Raw genomic sequence first — 21,410 nt, 5'->3', positions numbered from 1 at the left:
GTCTGAGTGTTTCTGTCTGGAGCCTGCTGCTTATGCCCCTGGGTTGCTGCAGGTCTCCTGGGAGGCCTGTGGCCCTGGCTGTAATAGCCCTCTGGGAGTCCTTGGGACTGTGGGATCTTCAGAGGAGCAGATAAGCCAATGATCTATCCCTAAGGAAGAGGGTGTAGTTTGAGGGGGCTGGGGTTGCGGATGGGTCTGTTTGCTGGGCTCTTTAGGGTTCCTAGCTTATGAGGTTGTTTTGGAGGGTCCCTTAAGTGTTGCTCTGTGTGCAGCAGATATCTTGGCAGGCCTTCAGACTGTCCACTCTTTTCTTAATATTAATCCTGTCAGTCAGTACATGTGCCTGAAAGTCTCTCCATTTTATATTATCTTTAGTTTTTGACTTTTATTTGGTGTTGTAAAGTTTTCATCAGAGAGCATTTTCTTTTTTTTTTTTTTTTGGTTCTTTTTTTTGGAGCTGGGGACCGAACCCAGGGCCTTGCGCTTCCTAGGCAAGCGCTCTACCACTGAGCTAAATCCCCAGCCCCATAGAGAGCATTTTCTTGATTAGGTTTATTTCAGGACATTTTTACTCAGGCTATTTTAAATATGATTATTTCTCTGCTTTTCTTCCCCCCGTGTTTGTCATTGGTGTATATGGTGGCTGCATGGCTGCTGGGAGCATTGTCTGCTTCAGGTCTCTGGAACTTCCTGAAGATCTTCCACCCTCTGCCCCCACGTCCAGCAGCTGCAGATTTCTGTTCATTCTCCTGGCCTTCCAGGTCTCTTGTCTCTTAGCACATCTGATTCTCCCCTCCATTCCTCTCTCCCTCTCTCCCACCCACTTCCCTTCCTCCCTCTGCTTCCTATGACTGTTTTGTGATTCAAGCATCCTCACTTGGACCTTTGTTCTTTTTAACTTCTTTGATCTTTGAGTGTATCATGAGTATTCTGTGCTTTATGGCTAATATTAATTTAGGACTCACTTTGGTTAATTTATCTCACTCTCGTTCTAAGTACCATCTCATTATTTTGTTAATCCTTTGAATTGTACTTTCATTCTATTTTTATTAGCTAATAATGAATTAGGTTTTATTATAGCATTTTTTTCAAACAACATTTTTGTTGCTGTTCCCCCTTTTTACCTGTACACTCTTTCTCCCTTATACCCTTTCAGTCCTCAGTAGCCTTCCTCACACTGATATAACACACGACCTTTCCCCAATTTGTCACTAGCTTTTATTGTCCTTTGGTGTTTTCCTTTCTAGTTCTGTAGTCTGTACATCATCTCAAAACCACCTTGGTGTTTATATACAAATATGGGAAGGTAGAACTCCATAGGAGAGGAAATATATACTCTTTTTCCTTTTGAGACAGGGTTACCTTCCTTAAAATATTTTACAGCTGTGGCTATCACTTTTCATAATTTCCTTTTTCTTAACAGGTGAACAAAAATGTATTTTACATAATTGTGTTCCATTCCTCTATTGATGGGTTCTAAGCTGTTTCTATTTCTTAGCTGTTGTAAACAGTATAACAGTCACCATCATAGATGTACCGGAATGTTGCTAGTAAGCTACAGAATATGTACATACACACAAGTGTTTTAGCTAAGTCTTGATAGTTATATTTTCAATTTTTTGAGAACTTTCCACTCTAATTCTTGATAATCAACCCCACCAGCTGTTACCTTAGTCTCACTAGCATTTGTTGCTATTTGTTTACTTGATCACAGTTCTGTCTGACATGCTATATATAAACTCTTAGTGTATTTTTTTTTCTCTTGAAGTCTGTCTTTTCATTTTGTTAGACAATTTATTGATTGGAAGTTTTGTAGTTTAACTTTTACAGTTCTTTTGCTATTCTAGATATCATACTGTGTCTAAGGAATAGCTTGAAAGATTTGTCTTTCCCATTTCATGAACTGTGTATTTGCTCTGCAAATAGATTATCATTGCTGTTTAGAAAAATTTAAGTTTCAGATAGGGTCAGGTATTCCTTGGTCTGTTTGAATTTATGTTTATGCAGTCTGAGAAATATGCTTCTATATCTACTTTGCCAGCACCATTTGTTGAATGTGCTATCCTTTTCAACATTCTGTGTTCTTAATAACTGTCAAAAATCACCTGGCCTTTGTCAATGTGGGTTTATTTCAGAGCCTTTTATCCTATTCCATTACTACTCCATTAATTTACATGTATGTTTTGTGCAAGTGCCATTCTTTTGTCACTTTTTCTGTATTATAATTTGAGGTCAAGTGTTGTGATAACCCCAGCATTGCCCTTTCTTATAAATATTATTTGCTTATATGTGGTCATTTTTGTTATCATAAGAATTTATTTTTTATTTTATGAAGGATGACATTGGAATTTTGATGGCAATTATATTGAACCTGTAGAATACTTTTGGTTATCCTGTCCCTTTTATAATATGACCTTCATTCTAGGAGCATAGAATGACTTTCCATTTTATAATTTTTTAAAATTTCTTTTCTGTATCCTAAAGCCAAGTTCTATGTGTCTTTCTCATGTTGTTGAGGTTTATTTATAAGCACTATATTTTTGGGAGATATTTTGAATGAGATGCTTTTCCTAATTTCTCAGTAAGTTCATTGTTGGAATATATGAAGTCTCCTGATCTTTGGTTGTTAGCCTAACCTTTACTGGCTCATCCATCTCTTCAGTCCTTCTGACTTCAGTATGCTGGTTTTGTATCCTACAACTGTAGTGAACATGTTTACCAAATCTAAGTGTTTTCTTTAATAGAATCTATAGGGCTTCTTAAGTAAGGAATGTTAAGTAGGGATATTTTTCTCATTTCTTTTCTTATTTTTAGTAACTCTCACTAGCCAGGTCATAAGCCTCAGGTAAGAACTGATTACTACTGACTTGTATTGACATAATATTAAAAATAATTCCTTATGACTTATTGTTATATCCATAGATGAATGTATATTTCAGCAATTGTCAGAGAAACTAGTTGTAGTAACTGGCAGTTAATACAAAGTCATCCAACCTCTCAACATACAGAACATAAGTGACTGAGTCTAGCAAGGCCACAGGCTGGTTAAGGTCAGAGAACATCAGCAGGGTAGACTGACACTAAGTTGTGTAACCAGGGCCAAATCTAGTATTTAGAAAGATGCAAACAGAGATCACTAGACTGTGTGGGCACCACGGCACTACATGTGGAGCCCCAGTAGGTCTGAGGATTGAGGACTAAGTCAGAGGATTCACTAGGATAGACAGGAATCAGCATGTGGGCACTAGGCTGGGACTTTAGGTTGCTAGGTTGTCCCACCCACGGCCCCTATAGGTATTAAGAACTGTGAACTACCTTCTTAGACCTTCTTTCATTTTATCTCCTAAGTTTTGGTATATTACATTTTTATTCTTGTTCATTACAAGAATTTTTTGTTTTTTGATTGCTTCAATGACTTATTATTCAGAGGTATATTGTTTATTTTCTCTGAGTTTACATGTTTTCTGTACTTTGCTGTTTATTTCTTCCTTTATTGCATTGTGGTAAGATAGGGTACAGGCAGTTATTTCATCTTCCTCCTGTTTTGTTGAGACTTGCTTTCTCTTCCATCTGTAGTCTATTTGGGCTTATTACTAGAATGTATTCTAGTATTTAGTTGAGGGAGTGTTACATATTTCTGTTAGGACTATTGCATCTTTCGAGGTTATTTAATTCCATGCTTCTCTATATTCATCTTGATGATGTGTGTCTGATAGTAAGAGTGGAACATTCTCCCACTAATAGTATGTTGGTGTTAATCTTTGATTGTATTCTTAGTTGTATGTGTTTTATAAAATTGGATCTACGTGTGTTGAAGGCATTGCACGTTTTGATTTTGTAATGTCCTTTTGATGAATTGTTTATCTCATCAGTATGAAGTGACCTTTATTTCTCCTTACTGGATTGGAACTGAATTTTCTCAGGTACTGGACGAGCACCACCTGCTTGGTTTCTCATGCCACTTTCTTGGAATACATTGTTATGTCCTTTCATTGTAAGGTAATGTCTGTTTTTGATGGTGAGCTATTTTTCATTTAAGAAGCAAAAAGAAGGACCCTGTTTTCTTTTTTTTTTTTTTTCCCGGAGCTGGGGACCGAACCCAGGGCCTTGCGCTTCCTAGGCAAGCGCTCTACCACTGAGCTAAATCCCCAACCCCCAGGACCCTGTTTTCTAATCCAGTCCTCTGTTTGTGTGGTTCAGGTTGGAGAAATGAGAATGTTGATGTTCAGTTATTATTAAGAGGGGTGTGCAATTCCCTACATTTCCTTAAATTTTGTAGTTCATTGTGTTTTTAGTCTTCTTGCATTTAACAACTACCTGTAGCATCTTGGTTTGTTTGTTTTCTTCAGTCCAGAGTTTCTTCTTCAGTATCCTCTATTGCACTGGCTTGGTGATCATTAATTGCATTATCCTACATCTGTCCCTTTCTCCTTCAGTTTCGCCACATGTATTAAGTAAAAACTGGCAGTTCTGATCTTTGAGAACTTGAAGTACATCTCTCTGTGCTCTTCTGCTAATGTCTGCATTAGACACTCAGCACTGCATCTGCACCTTCCTTTATACTGACTGTTTGTCTGTGGTTCTTTCAGAAGTCTGTGTTTTTTGAACTTTTTGAACATATGCATGTTCTAATAAGATTGGTAGATTTTTATAGCAGATAAAGTATCTCGGATTACCTGTGACTTTTGCATCAGCACGGTTCATCTGATGCTAGATAACTGGTTGAGTTTTTTACTATTTTACAGATGTTTTCAATTCAGATTAATTTTTAATTTCAGTGGACATGTTTACAATGTTCAGGAGAGATGAGGTTGTATAGAATTGAGTTCATATTTTCTTTTCTTTTTTATTATTGGATATTTTTATTTACATTTCAAATGCTATTCCCTTTCCTGGTTTCCCAGCCATAATCCCATCCCCTCCTCCTCTTCTTTGAGGGTCTTCCTCCTCCCCAGCCACCCCTCTTCACACCCCTCCTGACATTCCCCTGCACTGGGGGTCCAGCCTTGGCAGGACATAGGGCTTCTCCTTCCAGTTGGTACACAACAAGGCCATCCTCTGCTACATATGCAGCTGGAACAATGGGTCAGTCCATGTATAGTCTTTGGGTGGTGGTTTAGTCCCTGGGAGCTCTGGTTGGTAGGCATTGTTTTTCTTATGGGGTTGCAAGCCCATTCAGCTCTTTCAATCCTTTCTCTAATTTCTCCAACGGGGGTCCCATTCTCAGTTCAGTGGTTTGCTGCTAGCATTCGTGTCTGTATTTGACATGCTCTGGCTGTGCCTCTCAGGAGACAGCTATATCAGGCTCCTGTCACCATGCACTTCTTAGCTTCATCAATCTTATCTAATTTTGGTGGCTGTATGTATGTATGTATGTATGTATGTATGTATGTATGTATGTATTGTGTATAAATATGTGGGACAGGTCTGAATGGCTGTTCCTTCAGTCTCTGCTGCAAACTTTGTTGCCATATCTCCTCCTATGAATAATTTTGTTCCCCTGTTTTAAAAAGGACTGAAGCATCCACACTTTGGTCATCCTTCTTCTTGAGCTTCATGTGGTCTGTGGATTATATCTTGTGTAATTCGAGCTTTTGAGCTAATATCCACTGATCAGTGAGTGTATACCATGTGTGTTGTTGTTGTTTTTTTTTTTTTTTTCCTGGTTGGGTTACCTCACTCAGGATGTTATTTTCTAGTTCCATCCATTTGCTTATGAATTTCATAAAGTCATTGTTTTTGATAGCTGAATAGTACTCCATTGTGTAGATATACCACATTTTCTGTATCCATTCCTCTGCTGAAGGGCATCTGGGTTCTTTCCAGCTTCTGGCTATTATAAATAAGGCTGCTATGAACATAGTGGAGCACGTGTCTCTTTTATATGTTGGGGCATCTTTTGGGTATATGCCCAAGAGAGGTATAGCTGGATCCTCAGGCAGTTCAATGTCCAATTTTCTGAGGAACCTCCAGACTGATTTCCAGAATGGTTTTACCAGTTTGCAATCCCACCAACAATGGAGGAGTGTTCCTCTTTCTCCACATCCTCGCCAGCATCTGCTGTCACCTGAGTTTTTGATCTTAGCCATTCTCACTGGTGTGAGGTGAAATCTCAGGGTTGTTTTGATTTGAATTTCCCTGATGACTAAGGATGTTGAACATTTCTTTAGGTACTTCTCAGCCATTTGATATTCCTCAGCTCAGAATTCTTTGTTTAGCTCTGTACTCCACTTTTAATAGGACTATTTAGTTCTCTGGAGTCTTAACTTCTTGAGTTACTTGTATATTTTGGATATTAGTCCTCTGTGAGATGTAGGATTGGTAAAGATCTTTTCCCAATCTGTTGGTTGCTGTTTCGTCCTAATGACAGTGTCCTTTGCCTTATAAAAGCTTTTCAGTTTTATGACGTGCCATTTGTCGATTCTTGATCTTAGAGTATAAAGCATTGGTGTTTTGTTCAGGAAAATTTCCCCAGTGCCCATGTGTTAGAGGCTCTTCTCCACTTTTTCTTCTAATAGTTTGAGTGTATCTGATTGTATGTGAAGGTTCTTAATCCATTTGGACTTAGCTTTGTACAAGGCCATAAGAATGGTTTGATTTGCATTCTTCTACATGCTGACCTCCAATTGAACCAGCACCATTTGTTGAAAATGGTATCTTTCTCCACTGGATGGTTTAAGGTCTTGTCTTAAAAGATCAAGTGACCATAGGTATATGGGTTCATTTCTGGGTCTTCAATTCTATTCCACTGATCTTCCTGCCTGTATTTGTACCAGTACCGTACAGCTTTTATCACTGTTGCTCTGTAATACTGCTTCTGGTCAGGGATGGTGATTTCCTCCTGAAGTTCTGTTATGATAGAGGATAGTTTTTGCTATCCTGGGTTTTTTGTTATTCCACATGAATTTGCACATTGCTCTTTCTAACTCTATGAAGAATTGAGTTGGGATTTTGATGGGGATTGCATTGAATCTGTAGATTGCTTTTGGCAAGATGGCCATTTTGACTATATTAATCCTGCTACTGAAATCTTCTTAAATTTCTTTCTTCAGAGACTTGAAGTTCTTCTCATATAGATCTGTCTCTTGTTTGGTTAGAGTTATACTGAGATATTTTATGTTATTTGTGACTGTTGTGAAGGGTGCCATTTCCCTAATTTCTTTCTCTGCATCTTTATCCTTTGAGTAGAGGAAGGCTACTGATTGAAGTTAATTAAACACCCAGCCACTTTGCTGAATTTGTTTATCAGTCTTAGTAGTTCTCTGGTGGAACATTTGGAGTCACTTAATTATGCTATCATGTCATCTGCAAATAGTGATATTGTCAAAATTTGTATCCAATTTGTATCCCTTTGACCGCCTTCTGTTGTCTGATTGCTTTGGCTAGGACGTTGAGTACTATATTGAATAGGTAGGGAGAGAGTCAGCAGCCTTGTCTAGTCCTTGATTTTAGTGGGATTGTTTCAACTTTCTCTCCATTTAGTTTGATGTTGGCTACTGGTTTGTTGTATATGGCTTTTACTATGTTTAGGTATGGGCCTTGAATTCCTCATCTTTTCAAGACCTTTTTTGTGAAGAGGTGTTGAACCACCCTCCATCCCTGGGATGAAGCCCCTTGATCATGATGGATGATCCTTTTTATGTGTTCTTGGATTCAGTTTGAAGAATTTTATTGAGTATTTTTGAGTTGATATATATTAGGGAAAAGTGGTCTGAAGTTCTCTTTTTTTTGTTGGGTCTTTGTGTGTTTTAGGTATAAGCCTAATTATGGCTTTATAGAAGGAATTGGGTAGCGCTCCATCAGTTTCTATTTTGTTAAATATTTGGATAGTATTGGTATGAGGTCTTCTATGAAGGTCTGATAGAATTCTGCAGTAAACCCATCTGGTCCTGGGCTCCTTTTGGTTGGGAGACTTTTAAGTGGGATTGTTTAGATGGTTTATCTGATCCTGATTTAACTTTGGTACCTGGTGTCTGGTTAGTGTCCTGTCCCAGACGACTTTTGCATTTGTGTGTTCTGAAGCCACCAAGTAGGTAGCTTGGAGCAGAAAAGTTGGTCTTACCTGGGCTCTCAGGTGTGTAGGCACTCCTGGTGACTGGCTTTTAGCTCTGGGCACAGGCAGAAACTCGAAGGGTTCTTCCCCTGACTGCTTCTAGGTCCCTGTGCCCAGAGGTCACAGAGGGCACTAGGCAGGTTCCTCTTTTTTGGTAGAGAATGTAGACAGAAATTGTCTCCCTTGAGGTCTCAGGATATTTAGAACTTCTGAGGGTCTATGTCTCTCCCTGACGGGATTTGGATACAGGAAGCTGTGTGATTCAGTTCAGTTCTGGGAACAAGGAGAAACCAGCATGTTCCTTCAGCTGACTGCTCCTATATTCCTGTATCCAGAGGCCACTATGCAGGTTGCTTTTGGGCCAGGAATGTAAACAGAAGTAACAGTCTCCCCAGAGGTCTCAGGATTGTTCCTGCCTCTGAGGGTCCAGCTCTCTCCTTCACAGGGTTGGGTGCAGGGAGCGGTGGGGAATTTATATTTTCTTCTTTAAGAATCAATTTAGTGATATTAAGGACACTGGGCTAGTTCCAGGACCCCCTTAGAGTTGACTACTATCTGCAGCAATTCTGACTGTAGCAGTGATTACACTGAAGAGAGTACACTCACATCCTAAGTACTTGATGTGCTTTGGTGAATAAAAGGACACCGATAGTATTTTGTTTAATATATATTAATATTAATTATTGTGGGGATAAGTGAGGGAAAAGTCACAGTAATACTAAGTATTAGATTGTTAAATAGAAAGTAGAAGAACAGAAGTGGAAGAGAAAATGATGCAGGTTTGGGGAGATGCTTAAATTCAGAGTGAGAAGTGAGGAGTAACATATTTGCACTCGGGTAACACATAACAGTTTAATCTGCAAGAGGAGGAGGAGTCGTGTTACTTTGTTAGTCTAACAAACATGTTCCTGAGGAGAAGTCAGAGAAAGTGGACTTAAAGAGAGGAACACAACTGGAAAAAACAAAGATGGAGGGAAAAAAGTAAAGTATGAACCGTGAGATGTCAGAATGTCCTGCTGCATTCATTTTGGATATCATAAAAGTAAGGCATAGTTGCAGGGTGGGATAGGAGGTGCAGAGAGTCTAAGCAAGAGAATCAGTCTGTATTCATTCCCTGTCCTCACAGAACAGTGTGGTGTAGGGGCAAATGTCAATATACTCTCCACCTCAGAGGTAATCGTGGGGCTGGGAATGAAGCATCAGCATACTTATGACTTCAATACAGTGTCAGCCCAGAGTAAGGTCTGAAGTTTTAAGTTCCCTGACTTCCCAGCATATTCTGTTGTGGAATCTGAAGTGTTAGTGGGCTCCCTGACCTCAGTGGGTGGGCAGGTGGAATCCAAAGTCTCCCCCACAACCCCACTTTTACAGGGTGATGTAAGCTGGGATCTGAAGTCTCATCCCATGCCTTGTGTGGAGAGCACTGACCAGTGGACTGTGAGGTGCTCAGCAATTACGATATCCACACAAGATTTTTGTTTCAAATATGCTTGGTTTGTTCACACAAACGTTCCTTATAGTAGCATATTAATATAAAACTTAAACAGGCATATCTCTATGTGGGGAACAGTTGGTTGGGCATAATGGATTCTATTGGAGAATTTTCTCCAGTGAGGATGCTTCAGAAGAAGCTTGCAGGCTCAACCCATATCCATAGTGAAGAGGCTGGGAGGATGGCCCAGAACATCCTGGAGAACATAGGTTATGTGATTAACAGATGGGATTGCATGAGCCCAGGGTCACACACAGAGTCTAAAGTCTTGCAAATGAGTATCAACACAAGCTAGAGAAACCTTTCTGTGGAGCACAGCTGTGTGATCCTAGGAACCATTTCCAAAGTTGTAATTTTGGTATCATTTCTTTACCTGGTAGCTTTGCTCCACCAGGGCTCACAGCTGGAGCTTGGTTCACAAGCAAATCAACACCACCTCTGGTTTAGTCCATCAGCATAAGAAGGCTTGTCTTGGGTTATGCTGTTATTTGAAGCACCAGGCTGCCAGCCTGGTGCTTCCTTCTGAGCTCTTTGTTCCTAGTTCTATCAGAGTTGCTGGGTAGCAAACTTAGACACCACATACAAAGTTACACTAGATGTTTTTTTTTTTTTTTCTTGTCTTTTTTTCTGGAGCTGGGGACCGAACCCAGGGCTTTGCGCTCACTAGGCAAGCGCTCTACCGCTGAGCTAAATCCCCAACCCTCACTAGATGGTTTTTTTTAACTTATACAAAATGATATCATTTATGTTCCTAACATCTTGACTTCACAAAATGACCAAGATGGTTTCTGAAATGTTGATACTTCCTGTTTCCTTTACCTTAAAAGAGAATTGGACATAAGGACACAGAAATATAAAAGCAACTGGTCTTATTTGTATGGGAGTATGTCTCAAGTAAGCATAGCTGTCCTAACCAGTAAATAACATCACCTGGCATTTTGCAAAAGCATGTCTTTTCAGCTAGTAAGCTTTCATTACAAGTATTTGTAGTCTCTTCTTTCACTTAAAAACTTTGAATAGAGTTTGTGGCTGTAAAGTTTAGGTACTCAGGGAAAGCCAGCAACTGTCTTCTGAAACTGTGTTCAGAAACGTACACAGAAGTATTTTATTTGAACTGCAGTATTTTATTTGTCTTTTTTTTAAATTAGAAAATGTGAAGCTTCCCACATAGTAATGCTTACCCTGGTTTTACTATCCCTGCATTTACTCTCTGGCTGGTCATATCTCTTACTCAGTGTATGCTTTTGTTGTTAACATAGCCTATACTATAGTTTGGATGATTAACTTAAAATAGATTTAACCTCAATTTTAAAATAGAGTTTGAAATGTTATGTTTTTAACAAAGATTCATGTGGAATTGTATATGTGTACCTGTTCCTAATTTTTTTGTTCTTTTCAATAATAGAATCGAGTGGAAATAAATGATTTAGACCCTGAGGTTTTTAAAGAAATGATGAGATTCGTTTACACAGGAAAGGCACCAAATCTTGATAAAATGGCTGACAACTTGTTGGCAGCTGCAGATAAAGTAAGTAATGGGATTTTTAGAGGACAAAATCAACAAAAAAAAACAAAAAAAAAATCCTCAAACTTGCCATTTATTGGAAGCTATTATAAATAAAAATCTAAAAACAACTTTTGATATAACTTAATTTATACTATTAGTTAGGCAGTTTTATAAAATAGCATAAGGTAGACTACAATAGGAATAAAGTTGACTAAAATATCAATAGGATAGGAAAGTATGAGGGGTCTGGAATTTTCCATGGAAGATTAAGCCATAAGCTTAATAATTTCTGAGATAAATGCAGCATATAGCTGCATATAAAATATTAACGAAACTTATGGCACACTGCACAACTTTTGTGTATTTTCCTTAAGAGCAGTAGGCTTTACATTATTCTCTTTATAGATTTATTTTAATATAGCATAGAAAGAAAAATTGAACTAGCACTAATAAATGGTCATCATCTGGTAAATATATGTACGTGTATGTAGTTAGCTGCAACAATAGTGGTTGTTAATTTTTACTCACGTTTCAAGGGTCATTCTTCAAGATTGAGTTGGCAGAGTAAATACTCAGTAGTAAATGCTAAGTTTGAAGTATTAGGAAAGAAAATGAATTGTTATATTAGTTATCTGGCACACAGATACACAGATATGTACATATGTTCATTTATTTACACACATATGTAAATATAGAGAGAGTAGGAGTTAGAAAGAGAAAGATGTTCATATTTAATGACCGACTACATAGCAGTAAGAAGGGGTTGAACTATAATCAATAATGTGCACGAGCCTGAAAAAAGTCACACTGTATAGCAGTGCTAGATGGTGAGTAACATACTGTATAATTACATTTGTGAAAATAACTTCAGAAAATACAAAACAGTTCCTCAGCACATGTCAGTAGCACAGAAACTGCCTGGAATTGAATGAGAAAGATAACTTCAAAGGGTATATTCATTCTTTTGGATGATGAATTTATGGTTGTGTTAAATCATCAAGATCAAAATTTTAAACAGGTGCTATTTATTTTCTGTCATTAAACCTCAGCAAACCTACTAGTGCAACTTTACACTAATATCTGCAAAAAAAAATAGTAGTTGTAGTGTTTAATTAGCTTTCAGTTAAATCATTCTTCAATGTTGAATAGTGGCAAAAGAAATACAGTATGCTATATACTAAGTGTAAAATATGGAAAAGAAAATGAATTGTGGCAGGAGGTAACTGGCAGCACAGGTGAACAAGAGGGATGACACGAGTGGGTTCTAGACAGTCACTATTTCTGTAGTTAGGTATTTTCACACTTAGTGCCAGGGAACTAGCTAAGGCAGCTTGGTAACTATACTGTTACCTCGTGATAGTGGAATGTATGCCTTTCTGTAGTTCAGCATCCTTAAATCTAAGCTTGTGTTCTTTCCTCCAAATTAGAAATTGAGATATTAGGATACTTTTCACAATGGTGAATATGCACATCAGTGAAGATCTAATAATACATAATGAATTTTTAAAAAGGGTACTGTCTTAGGGTCTTATTGCTGTGAACAGATACCATGACCAATGTAAGTTTTATAAAGGACAGCATTTAATTGAGGCTGGCTGACAGGTTCAGAGGTTCAGTCCACTATCATCTAGGCAGGAACATGGCAGCATCCAGGCAGGCATGGTGCAGGAGGAGCTGAGAGTTCTACATCTTCACCCGAAGGAAGCCAGGAACAGATTGAGCATCCCCAGGCAGCTAGGAGGAGGGTCTCCAAGCCTACCCTACAGGGACACACCTCTTCCAACAAGGTCACCTTCTAATAGTGCCACTCCCTGGGCCAAGCATATGCAAACCATCACAGGTACTATGACTTCAGACAGCATACAGTAGAATGAGATGAAATGAAGGTGCTACCCAGAAAGAGAAATTTGAAAATTATGTCGCACGAAAAGGGGCTGTAAACATCTTAAAAATCCATTATGCAAAATCTACCAGACTGCTGTTACACTTCCCCAACTTAAGGACAGTTTCACTCAGATCTCTGTTATGTGTTCATTACTTTGCTTTCTTTTACTAAACAAAATATAGATTAAATTTTCTCTCAGATGAATTATTTACTTTGAGAAGAAAAGAACTGAGATAAATGTTTGCCTGACAGCATATTCTTTAGTATAACTTATTACTAAGATAGATGTCTTGCATAAATCATACTTTAAGATTTGCTATATTTGTACTTAAACCATTTTCTAAAGCAAATTAGTATTTCTCTTGAATGTATTTATTTAAGTTTTCTTCATAAGCTAAAACAACAGGTTATTGATTTAAAATAACATTAGTTCAAAACAAAATTTTCTGAGTTTTATTTGCTATGTTACAAATATCACATACTTACCCACTAAATAAGGGGATAAATGTTTAATAATTATGTTTTCTTTTGGGTAGTATGCACTGGAACGGCTGAAGGTCATGTGTGAAGAAGCTTTGTGTAGTAACCTCTCAGTAGAAAATGTTGCTGATACCCTTGTCCTTGCAGATTTGCACAGTGCAGAACAGTTGAAAGCCCAGGCAATAGACTTTATTAATAGGTAAGCTATATTTGCATTTCATTGGACATGACATATTGAACATGTTTTTCACTGGGATTTTCTTAAACTCTGTTTAAATCTTTAATGCAGGTGCAGTGTTCTTCGACAACTTGGGTGTAAGGATGGGAAAAACTGGAACAACAAGTAAGATGTATATACTTTTGTTCACGAACAGTAATTGTGGCTTCCGATAAAGCCAACTATCAGTTATTTTAAAAATAGTAATTTTACTCTTTTAGTAGATTGCTTAAAGTTTAGTTTTCATGCAAATTGAGATGGACGCTATTGTGTTGTTGTTTGTTGGTTTGTTTGTTTTTCAAGATAGGGTTTCTTTATGTAGCCTTGGTTGTCCTGGAACTAGCTCTGTAGACCAGGTTGGCCTCAAACTCATGAAGTCCCACTTGCCTCTGAAGTTGTGTGTCGCCACTGTGTGGGAGGATGGATGCTCTTAATTTCTTGAACAGGTACACATGCACATCACACACATGGCCTTTAGCTGAGTACAGTCATTATGAAGGTTGCTAGAAATCTGGTTTCTGTTTTCAGAATGTGTTAAGGAAGGCTAAATCTTCAAGACTTGCCTTGGAAGTCTTTAAAATTTTTGTTGATTTTGATAATGCTTGTTGATTGGACCTGAGGTCTTACACATGCAAAGACTCTACCATAGAGCTACCTAACTCATAACCCTTTTTGAAATTTAATTTTGAGTCAAGATCTTAATAGTTTTTTTTTTTTTTTTTTAAGGATAGATTCAGACTCGACTCTTCCTGCCCTAGCCTCTCAAATAGTCAGGACTACAGATCATCCTTTTGAGTTATAGTCTTGCTATGCATTCTGGCCCATCATCAAACTCAGAGACTTCCTGTTTTACCTCAAGAGCTAAATTATTACTCTTTAGATCACCAAATGCTCCACCTTATATCCTAAGTTGCTTACTACTGTAAATCAGTAGCATTGTTGTTGAGGTTGGGTGAGTGTTAAGTCCTGCTGAGCCTATAAAGTATTAGAAATGAATAATTTTCTACTTTTCCCTATCTCTTATTTTCTAGTATTCTTGTAATTATTTGCAGTAACAAAAAGAATAGATGATAGATTTTTCATAAACTTTTAGTTTTACCTGTAAACCTTTAAATTCTGCCTTTGAAAAATTATCTAAAGTTGATATGAAATTACAGACTGCCATGGGCTGTCTATCACAAAATACATTATCGAGGGCATGGGATAGTCGATAAAATTTAAAAGGAGATAGTATTAAAGACAGTGCATATTTAACTATTTTCCATTGCACTTATCTGTCAGTTTCATATTTATAAATTCTGTTTTCTGAAAGTAAAGCTTTTTACTGCTTTCAAATCTGTGGTAGTTATCTTCAGTGACTAGTGTATGATGCCATGAGCTGTCAGGGTGTGAGTCTAACTTCGTGTGTGCATTAGCAGCAGTGACCTCAGGGCTGTCAGGGTGTGAGTCTAACTTCGTGTGTGCATTAGCAGCAGTGACCTCAGGGCTGTCAGGGTGTGAGTCTAACTTCGTGTGTGCATTAGCAGCAGTGTCTCTCTTTGGTCCTTTTTCCTTAGTTTTAGTATTTCCAGGTTTACTTTAGTCTTAAGAAAGTACATCATACAACCTTTTTTCTATCAAAATATTAGGTAACTTTATACACTTTCGCTGTTATATGTACGGACTATTCAATATATATTTATTTAATCAACAAATATTTATTGAATTGATAAATGAACATATTCAAGTAAATTAATAAGTACCAATGTGATTCTAAATAACTAGTTAAAATTTTAAACAGTAGTGATGCTGTTGATATCAGCTAGTACTTAATTCAATATACTTAACGTTCAATATATTTCAATCATTGTTCTAATATATGACATATAAAATGACATTGTAAAAATGTCTTTGCTTTTAAGTAATTAATCTAATGGAGATAAATACACACTTGTACCCTTTAACATGATTGATAGAGGAAGATATACTCAGGGACTTGACTAAGCCCTGGGACAATAGGAGTGGCTTCACAGATTGGGCTGAACTGCATTTTAAAACATGAACAAGAGGTAGCAGAAGGAGTGAGAAGGAAAAATCAGACCTGACAAATGAAAAGGGATTCATGAAACAAAGCATAGCACTGTACACGGGTCCTGATTCTTTGTTTACCAAGTTCCCAGAACTCTACTGCTTAGTAAATCAGGTATAGTGGCAAGCATAACAGATATTTCCCCTCTCTACAGATAGTTTATGGTGTATAGCAGATTGATGAAACAAGTAATTGAAATAAAGTATGGAATCTAGTTTTACTTCTATTATAGAAAATCAGAGTAAAGAAGGTGTAAAGTAAGTGGGTAGTGTGCAAAAGCTAGAGAAAGTCAGCAAAGGTCAGATCCCCAAACCACACATTAGGGCTTTGAGTCAAGAGTAGTGAATCTCCAGTAACAGGTGATACCTCTGGTGAGACACAGTATTTAGTAGGTTGATGAGTGCGCATAGAAAGGTTGTCATAATGTTGGTATTTGAAAAACAAGGTGAAATTCAGGTAAGTGGAAGGTATAGAGGACAGAAGGAAGAGAAAGGAACTAATGTGTTTATTGCATTTTCACTTATTCTGATTGCTCATTAAGAGCATGTAGTACACACAGAACAGTTGAAAAGAACTATTGTAAAGGGGAAACCAGAGTATAGAACTAGGAATGCAAAGGTATAAAAAGGATGGGACCACATTTCTCACTTTTAAAACTTAAATGTAGGTAAAGAAAAGTGGAATAAAACATAATAGAGTCATGTGTCTGTCAGAGCATTAGGAGAATGTGATAATCCAGTTGTGAGATTATGAAATTAATATATGGTTGCTTGATGACATTTAGAATAAAAATGGGACTTTGGTGCTTAATCAGGGCTCTTAGATGTTTAACTTGAATCACTGAACAACAGCGAAAGCTTCAGTCAAAATGAAGGAGAAAAAACTTGAGACGTAAGGAGAAAAGTGATCCATTCTCACATGACAGTGCTGGGATCCTGAGACTTACGGCTCATTCAGATAAAAACAGCAGTTGACTACAGGGAAGCACTGAGATTTGACTTATCAACAGGGAACTACTATGTCTGATGATTAGAAATGTGACAAGTGGATAAGATTACATGCACAGTGTAGTAAATGGAGAAGAATGTTAAGTGAAAGTTGGAACTCTGGAGAAAATCTGTTGGAGGTATGCATGAAAAGGGAAAAGCAGTGATCTGGATAGAAGTGTCTAGCCATCAGTGGAGAACGTGGGGACAATGACATGTCTTTATGTTCAGATTTGCAGAAGAAACCTGTTCAGTTTTGCCAGAAAATGCTAATAAGATAAAGATGTTTTTAAACATTCAAGTGAGTGTATGAAAAGAGATATGATGTCTAAAATTTCAAAACACACAAGTTAAAAAACAAATTAAAACAAAAAATTGATAATTCAGCAATGCATTTGTAAAGTGTCTTTTCAGTAAACTTCACTTAATCTTGTTTTTCAGCCAAGCAACTGACATAATGGAAACATCAGGGTGGAAGTCCATGATTCAGTCTCGTCCTCATTTAGTGGCAGAAGCCTTCCGAGCACTTGCTTCTTCACAGTGTCCACAGTTTGGTATTCCACGCAAAAGGTTAAAGCAGTCTTGAGTCTTCCACAGACAATAGAAAGGTCCCGAAGGACTCCAATACAAACCATAAGCAGCAGTTGTTTCTGTCTCTTGTCCACAGAGCAGGAGCTGGAAAAGCATATTGCTTGCTTTCACGTGGATAATTTATGGTTTATACTTCAGCTTTAAATCTGACTAATTAATTCACTTCAAGGCCTTAAATTGTCTTCAGTGACTTCTCTTGTTCATATAATAGTTTTGTTTTGTTTTGTTATTGTGCCTTGTCAGTTTGCCAAGGCCATGCAGGATTGCACTAGCTCCACAATGCAGTAATATTGATAACTGATAATACTGGGTTTCAAAGGATCTTCCATTATTTTAAAAACAAAAGATTTTATAGGTTTTGTTCTATGTGATCTCCAAGTATCAAACTAGGTTCTTTTGGATTTGGAGATTGCCAGAGGCACCTCCAGTCTCAGTTGTGTAGACACTAAAGAGCCTGTTACCATCTAGGTAAATGATGGCCATACACTGCTCTGTTTTTTTTTTTTTTTTTTTTTCATTTCAAGGGACAGGTAATGAGTTGATCTAAAGTTTTAGTAATATTTGTAGTGTTTGTCTATATATTAACTGCTCAAGAAACTGGGTTTATGCACATTTGTAAAGATTGAAAAATAATGTTAAGATTTCGATAAAAAGAAAGCATGGCTTTTGTTAATATTTTAAATTTATAATGACTTTCATTTGAAAGAAAAATTCAATAGGCGTGTAAGTCAGGATGACCAATGTACATGTAATGAGCGGGCCAATTAAGAAAGGTATATTTGCACTTTTAATGTGGAAGTTTTCTATGATGAATGGCACATATATTTTTTTTAGGTGGATTAATAAGATTTTAATTATGTTTCAACATTTAAAAGAAGTTTTTATGACATATGGAGCCCAACTTGGATATTCATGATAATAGATAAAATTATGCTTGATTGGATTTCAAATTATTATTATTTGAGTTTATTTTAGCTTTATCACATTTGGGGAAGGCACCTAACAGTAAATGAGCCCCATATAGTCTGCTTCTTTTCAAAGGAATTAACAGATACTTGCTTGTGCACGCTGTGTGGGGAAGCAGAGTGAGTATGTGCAACCGCACTAGGAATCTTTTCTCCTCGGTGGCTCAGTTGCTAACATGGCAGATTATTGAAATTTTGCATAATGTCAACAGCATAAATGTTTCCTGTTAACTGTTTTAAGTGAACCAGTTTTTTATTGTTATTAAAGTTTAGCTTTAAACACAAAAATGTTTTAGTAGTTGGGAGATCTGTTGTGATGCATTGTTCTAGAGAAGCAGGAGTGGTCAGTGTCAGATCACTGATGATATGCTTTCTACATAAAGATAGAGCATGTTACTGGAAAAACAGGTGTATGTACCTGTATTTTGCATATATAGCTTATTCCCTGTATTAAATTTTACATGCTTTTTTTATTTAGTTATAAAATTCAGGAAAAAAGCATAATGTTTTAAAATAGACTATTTTTAACTATAGCTTTTTAGCTGTTAACTAAAGCAATCTTAAAATACATTGAGAAAATACTGTCAAATCATTAGTTATCAAGAGAAAACAAAGATTGTAGTTTTAGATATTTTAGTTTTGATTCTTTGTTGTGTTAAAATGGTAAGATTATTTGGGATAGAGGAAAAATTTTCAAGTGACAGTGGGCTTTACCCTATAAAAGAATCATGATGAGCAAAAATTTATTCCCTTAATTTCATCATAAAACAAGTCCTGTTACATTAACAGCGCAAACTTCTAAACACATATATACACACTTTTAATACAAGATATTTTCATGGTCTGGCAAAAAGCAAAGATTCCCCTCAGCTGGTGGAATACATTGTCACATATCATAAAAACACTGTACATATGTACAACGTATGTAAATTGATTCATTGATTTGGTCTATATTTCTAACCATGGTGAAATCAGTAGTAATGCCATATAATAAACATTGTAAATGTTGATTGATAATGTTCAGGATTTTCTTATACAGGCTTTTGGTTTTACTTTGCTAACATATTTTCTACCAAAAAAATTCAACACTGTGCTCTATAAATACCAGTGTTTGCTGAAATGCCCACATTTTAGATGGTACATACACTCACAGAATCATACAATCTTTTCTCTCTCTCTTTTTTTAATGTGTATTTTAGTAGTTTTGGTTCTTGAGTGTGTGGTAAAAGGCTGTTTGCATTTTCCTCATTCACTCATTTTTAAACTATCTATATAAATACAACTTGGGTATGATTTTTGCTTAATGCAGTCTTTGTGCTTTAAGTTACCAGTTTGCTCCTCTTACCTTCTAGTCACCTAAACAAGACTTTTCTCAGAACACAATGACTGGTTTTAAATATTACAATTTAAAAATGTATCTATTAGAAAACTGTTCTTTAGAGTAAGATTTAGAAATACGGTATTTGTGCCTTTTTCATTGTTTTTCTTTTAATGTGTTTTGATATTTGGAGCACAAATATAAAGGTGCCATAAGATGGCTTGCTCATGTTACCTCCTTAAATTTTTCTATGTTACTATCTTCAAATAATAATTGGAGAACCTTGAACGAAATGTGGTTCTTTATGTGAGATATGTATGTGTTTGTATTTTCTTAAGCTGTGTGAAATATGTTTAAGAGTGAATTTATGAAAATAGAACTTGGTTAAATATGCGTGTGCTTTATTTAAAAAGACAGTAGATTGCCAGAAGACAGTGTAATCCTCAAAAATGTGACCAGCATTCTACATTATAAAATAGGAAAATAGTGCTATTTTACATTATCAAGAATAATTAAATTTTAAAAATAGTTGCTTTAAATATTTTAAAGTGTCATGAACATTATTATTTTATTTTTTAACTCGATCGAATTGAGAGTTTAAATTTTCAGAAATATTAATTTGTTCATTTAAAGCTTTATTCATGAATTTTAAGTTGTTATGTGAAATTATAGATAAGGGCCTCAAGTATGGCTCAGTGATAGATAGTGTGTTTATGAATATTTGTGATCCATGTGTTGGATCCATAGCAATACCAACAAACAAAAAGATGGGATCGTAGATATGATTCATTTAGAAAACAGAAGCAAAGACTTGGGTAAGTTTTATGAAAATCTAACGCAGCAGTTTTACTACAAGTCACATGTTCATGAAGAGGTGAAGTAATCTCTTTTGGTCATGTCTGGTCTTTGATGGTTACAATGGAAATATTTGTTGTGTTCTTTAGAGAGGTGAGTGGATGAGTGAGTGGGTTTCAGTGTTCCCAGAAAATAAATACAGCACTTTCAGCACGTATGAGAGTATTTTACAAAGCTTTTTATGTAGAGAATGTGAGCTCCAACTTAAGTGTTCATGGAATGATGTAAGTGTTGGCTATGTCAATCTGAAATAATACTGAGTGCCTCCAATGTAAGACTTCTTTACTAGGAATGAAATCATACTGTATCTTCTGTTGTTGTATGTAAGTTTATATCTGAGAAGTAATACTTATTTTTAAATATTTTGTTAGTAAAGCTTATTATATACTGTAATCTAACTAGTAATTTAGCATTGCTTACAAATGAATTGAGCCCACTTTTTTGAAAATAAAGTTCTGCTAAAATTATTTAAGTTCAGAAGGAAGTTGACTTTTAAAACTCAGACCTTTAACATTTAATCTTTCTGGCCTTTATTTAATCCATTTGATGTTTTATGATGAGATACACACTATTTGTGTTATTGTTGGAAATAGATTGTGTGTTTCAGCACGTTGAGTTAAAATAAAATTGTTACTACTTATTTAGAATTAATTTCCTTGCTTGGGTTTATTTGAGTCTTCTCTAAAATGTCTGCTTTAGTGTGCTGCTTTAACATGAAATTTAAATTTCACATGCTAAGTGCCTCCTACATAGGGAAGCTTATAGTTCTGACAGTTTTAAATATCGTTGCTATTAAAATGCAGATATAGTCTAGATATTGCTAAACAAGCTTATTGAGAATAACAAAGTGCTTAATAATGTAATGTAGCCTCGATGTCAGGTAGAAGAATGCCATAGTAACCTTCTATGTACCCAATACATGCCCTAAATTCTTACTAGGATTGTAAAATAGAGCATTTTCCATGTAAGTGTAATGAAATGATATAGAAAAGT

The 21,410-nt window shown here is 36.4% G+C and overlaps 1 protein-coding gene across 7 annotated transcripts in view; it reads left to right on the top strand.

Moving 5' to 3' along the window:
- The window catches only part of Spopl (speckle type BTB/POZ protein like), a 73,810-nt gene extending 52,742 nt beyond the window's left edge, over positions 1-21,068 (top strand). For 5 of the 7 annotated variants that reach the window (XM_017591625.3, XM_063283453.1, XM_017591627.3 and 2 more), the window contains 4 exons: positions 10,951-11,073; positions 13,474-13,616; positions 13,707-13,760; positions 17,130-21,068. In XM_017591625.3, coding sequence (XP_017447114.1) covers positions 10,951-11,073; positions 13,474-13,616; positions 13,707-13,760; positions 17,130-17,274 — 465 coding nt within the window. In that variant the 3' untranslated portion in view covers positions 17,275-21,068. The remainder of the gene's footprint in view (positions 1-10,950; positions 11,074-13,473; positions 13,617-13,706; positions 13,761-17,129) is intronic. The other 2 variants (XR_005501835.2, NM_001134447.1) reach the window with 2 other exon arrangements.
- The last annotated feature ends 342 nt before the right edge of the window (positions 21,069-21,410 follow it).

This window comes from Rattus norvegicus, chromosome 3, assembly GCF_036323735.1.
Source record: "Rattus norvegicus strain BN/NHsdMcwi chromosome 3, GRCr8, whole genome shotgun sequence".
Taxonomy (NCBI): Eukaryota; Metazoa; Chordata; class Mammalia; order Rodentia; family Muridae; genus Rattus; species Rattus norvegicus.
This window is presented reverse-complemented; position numbering and strand designations above follow the sequence as displayed.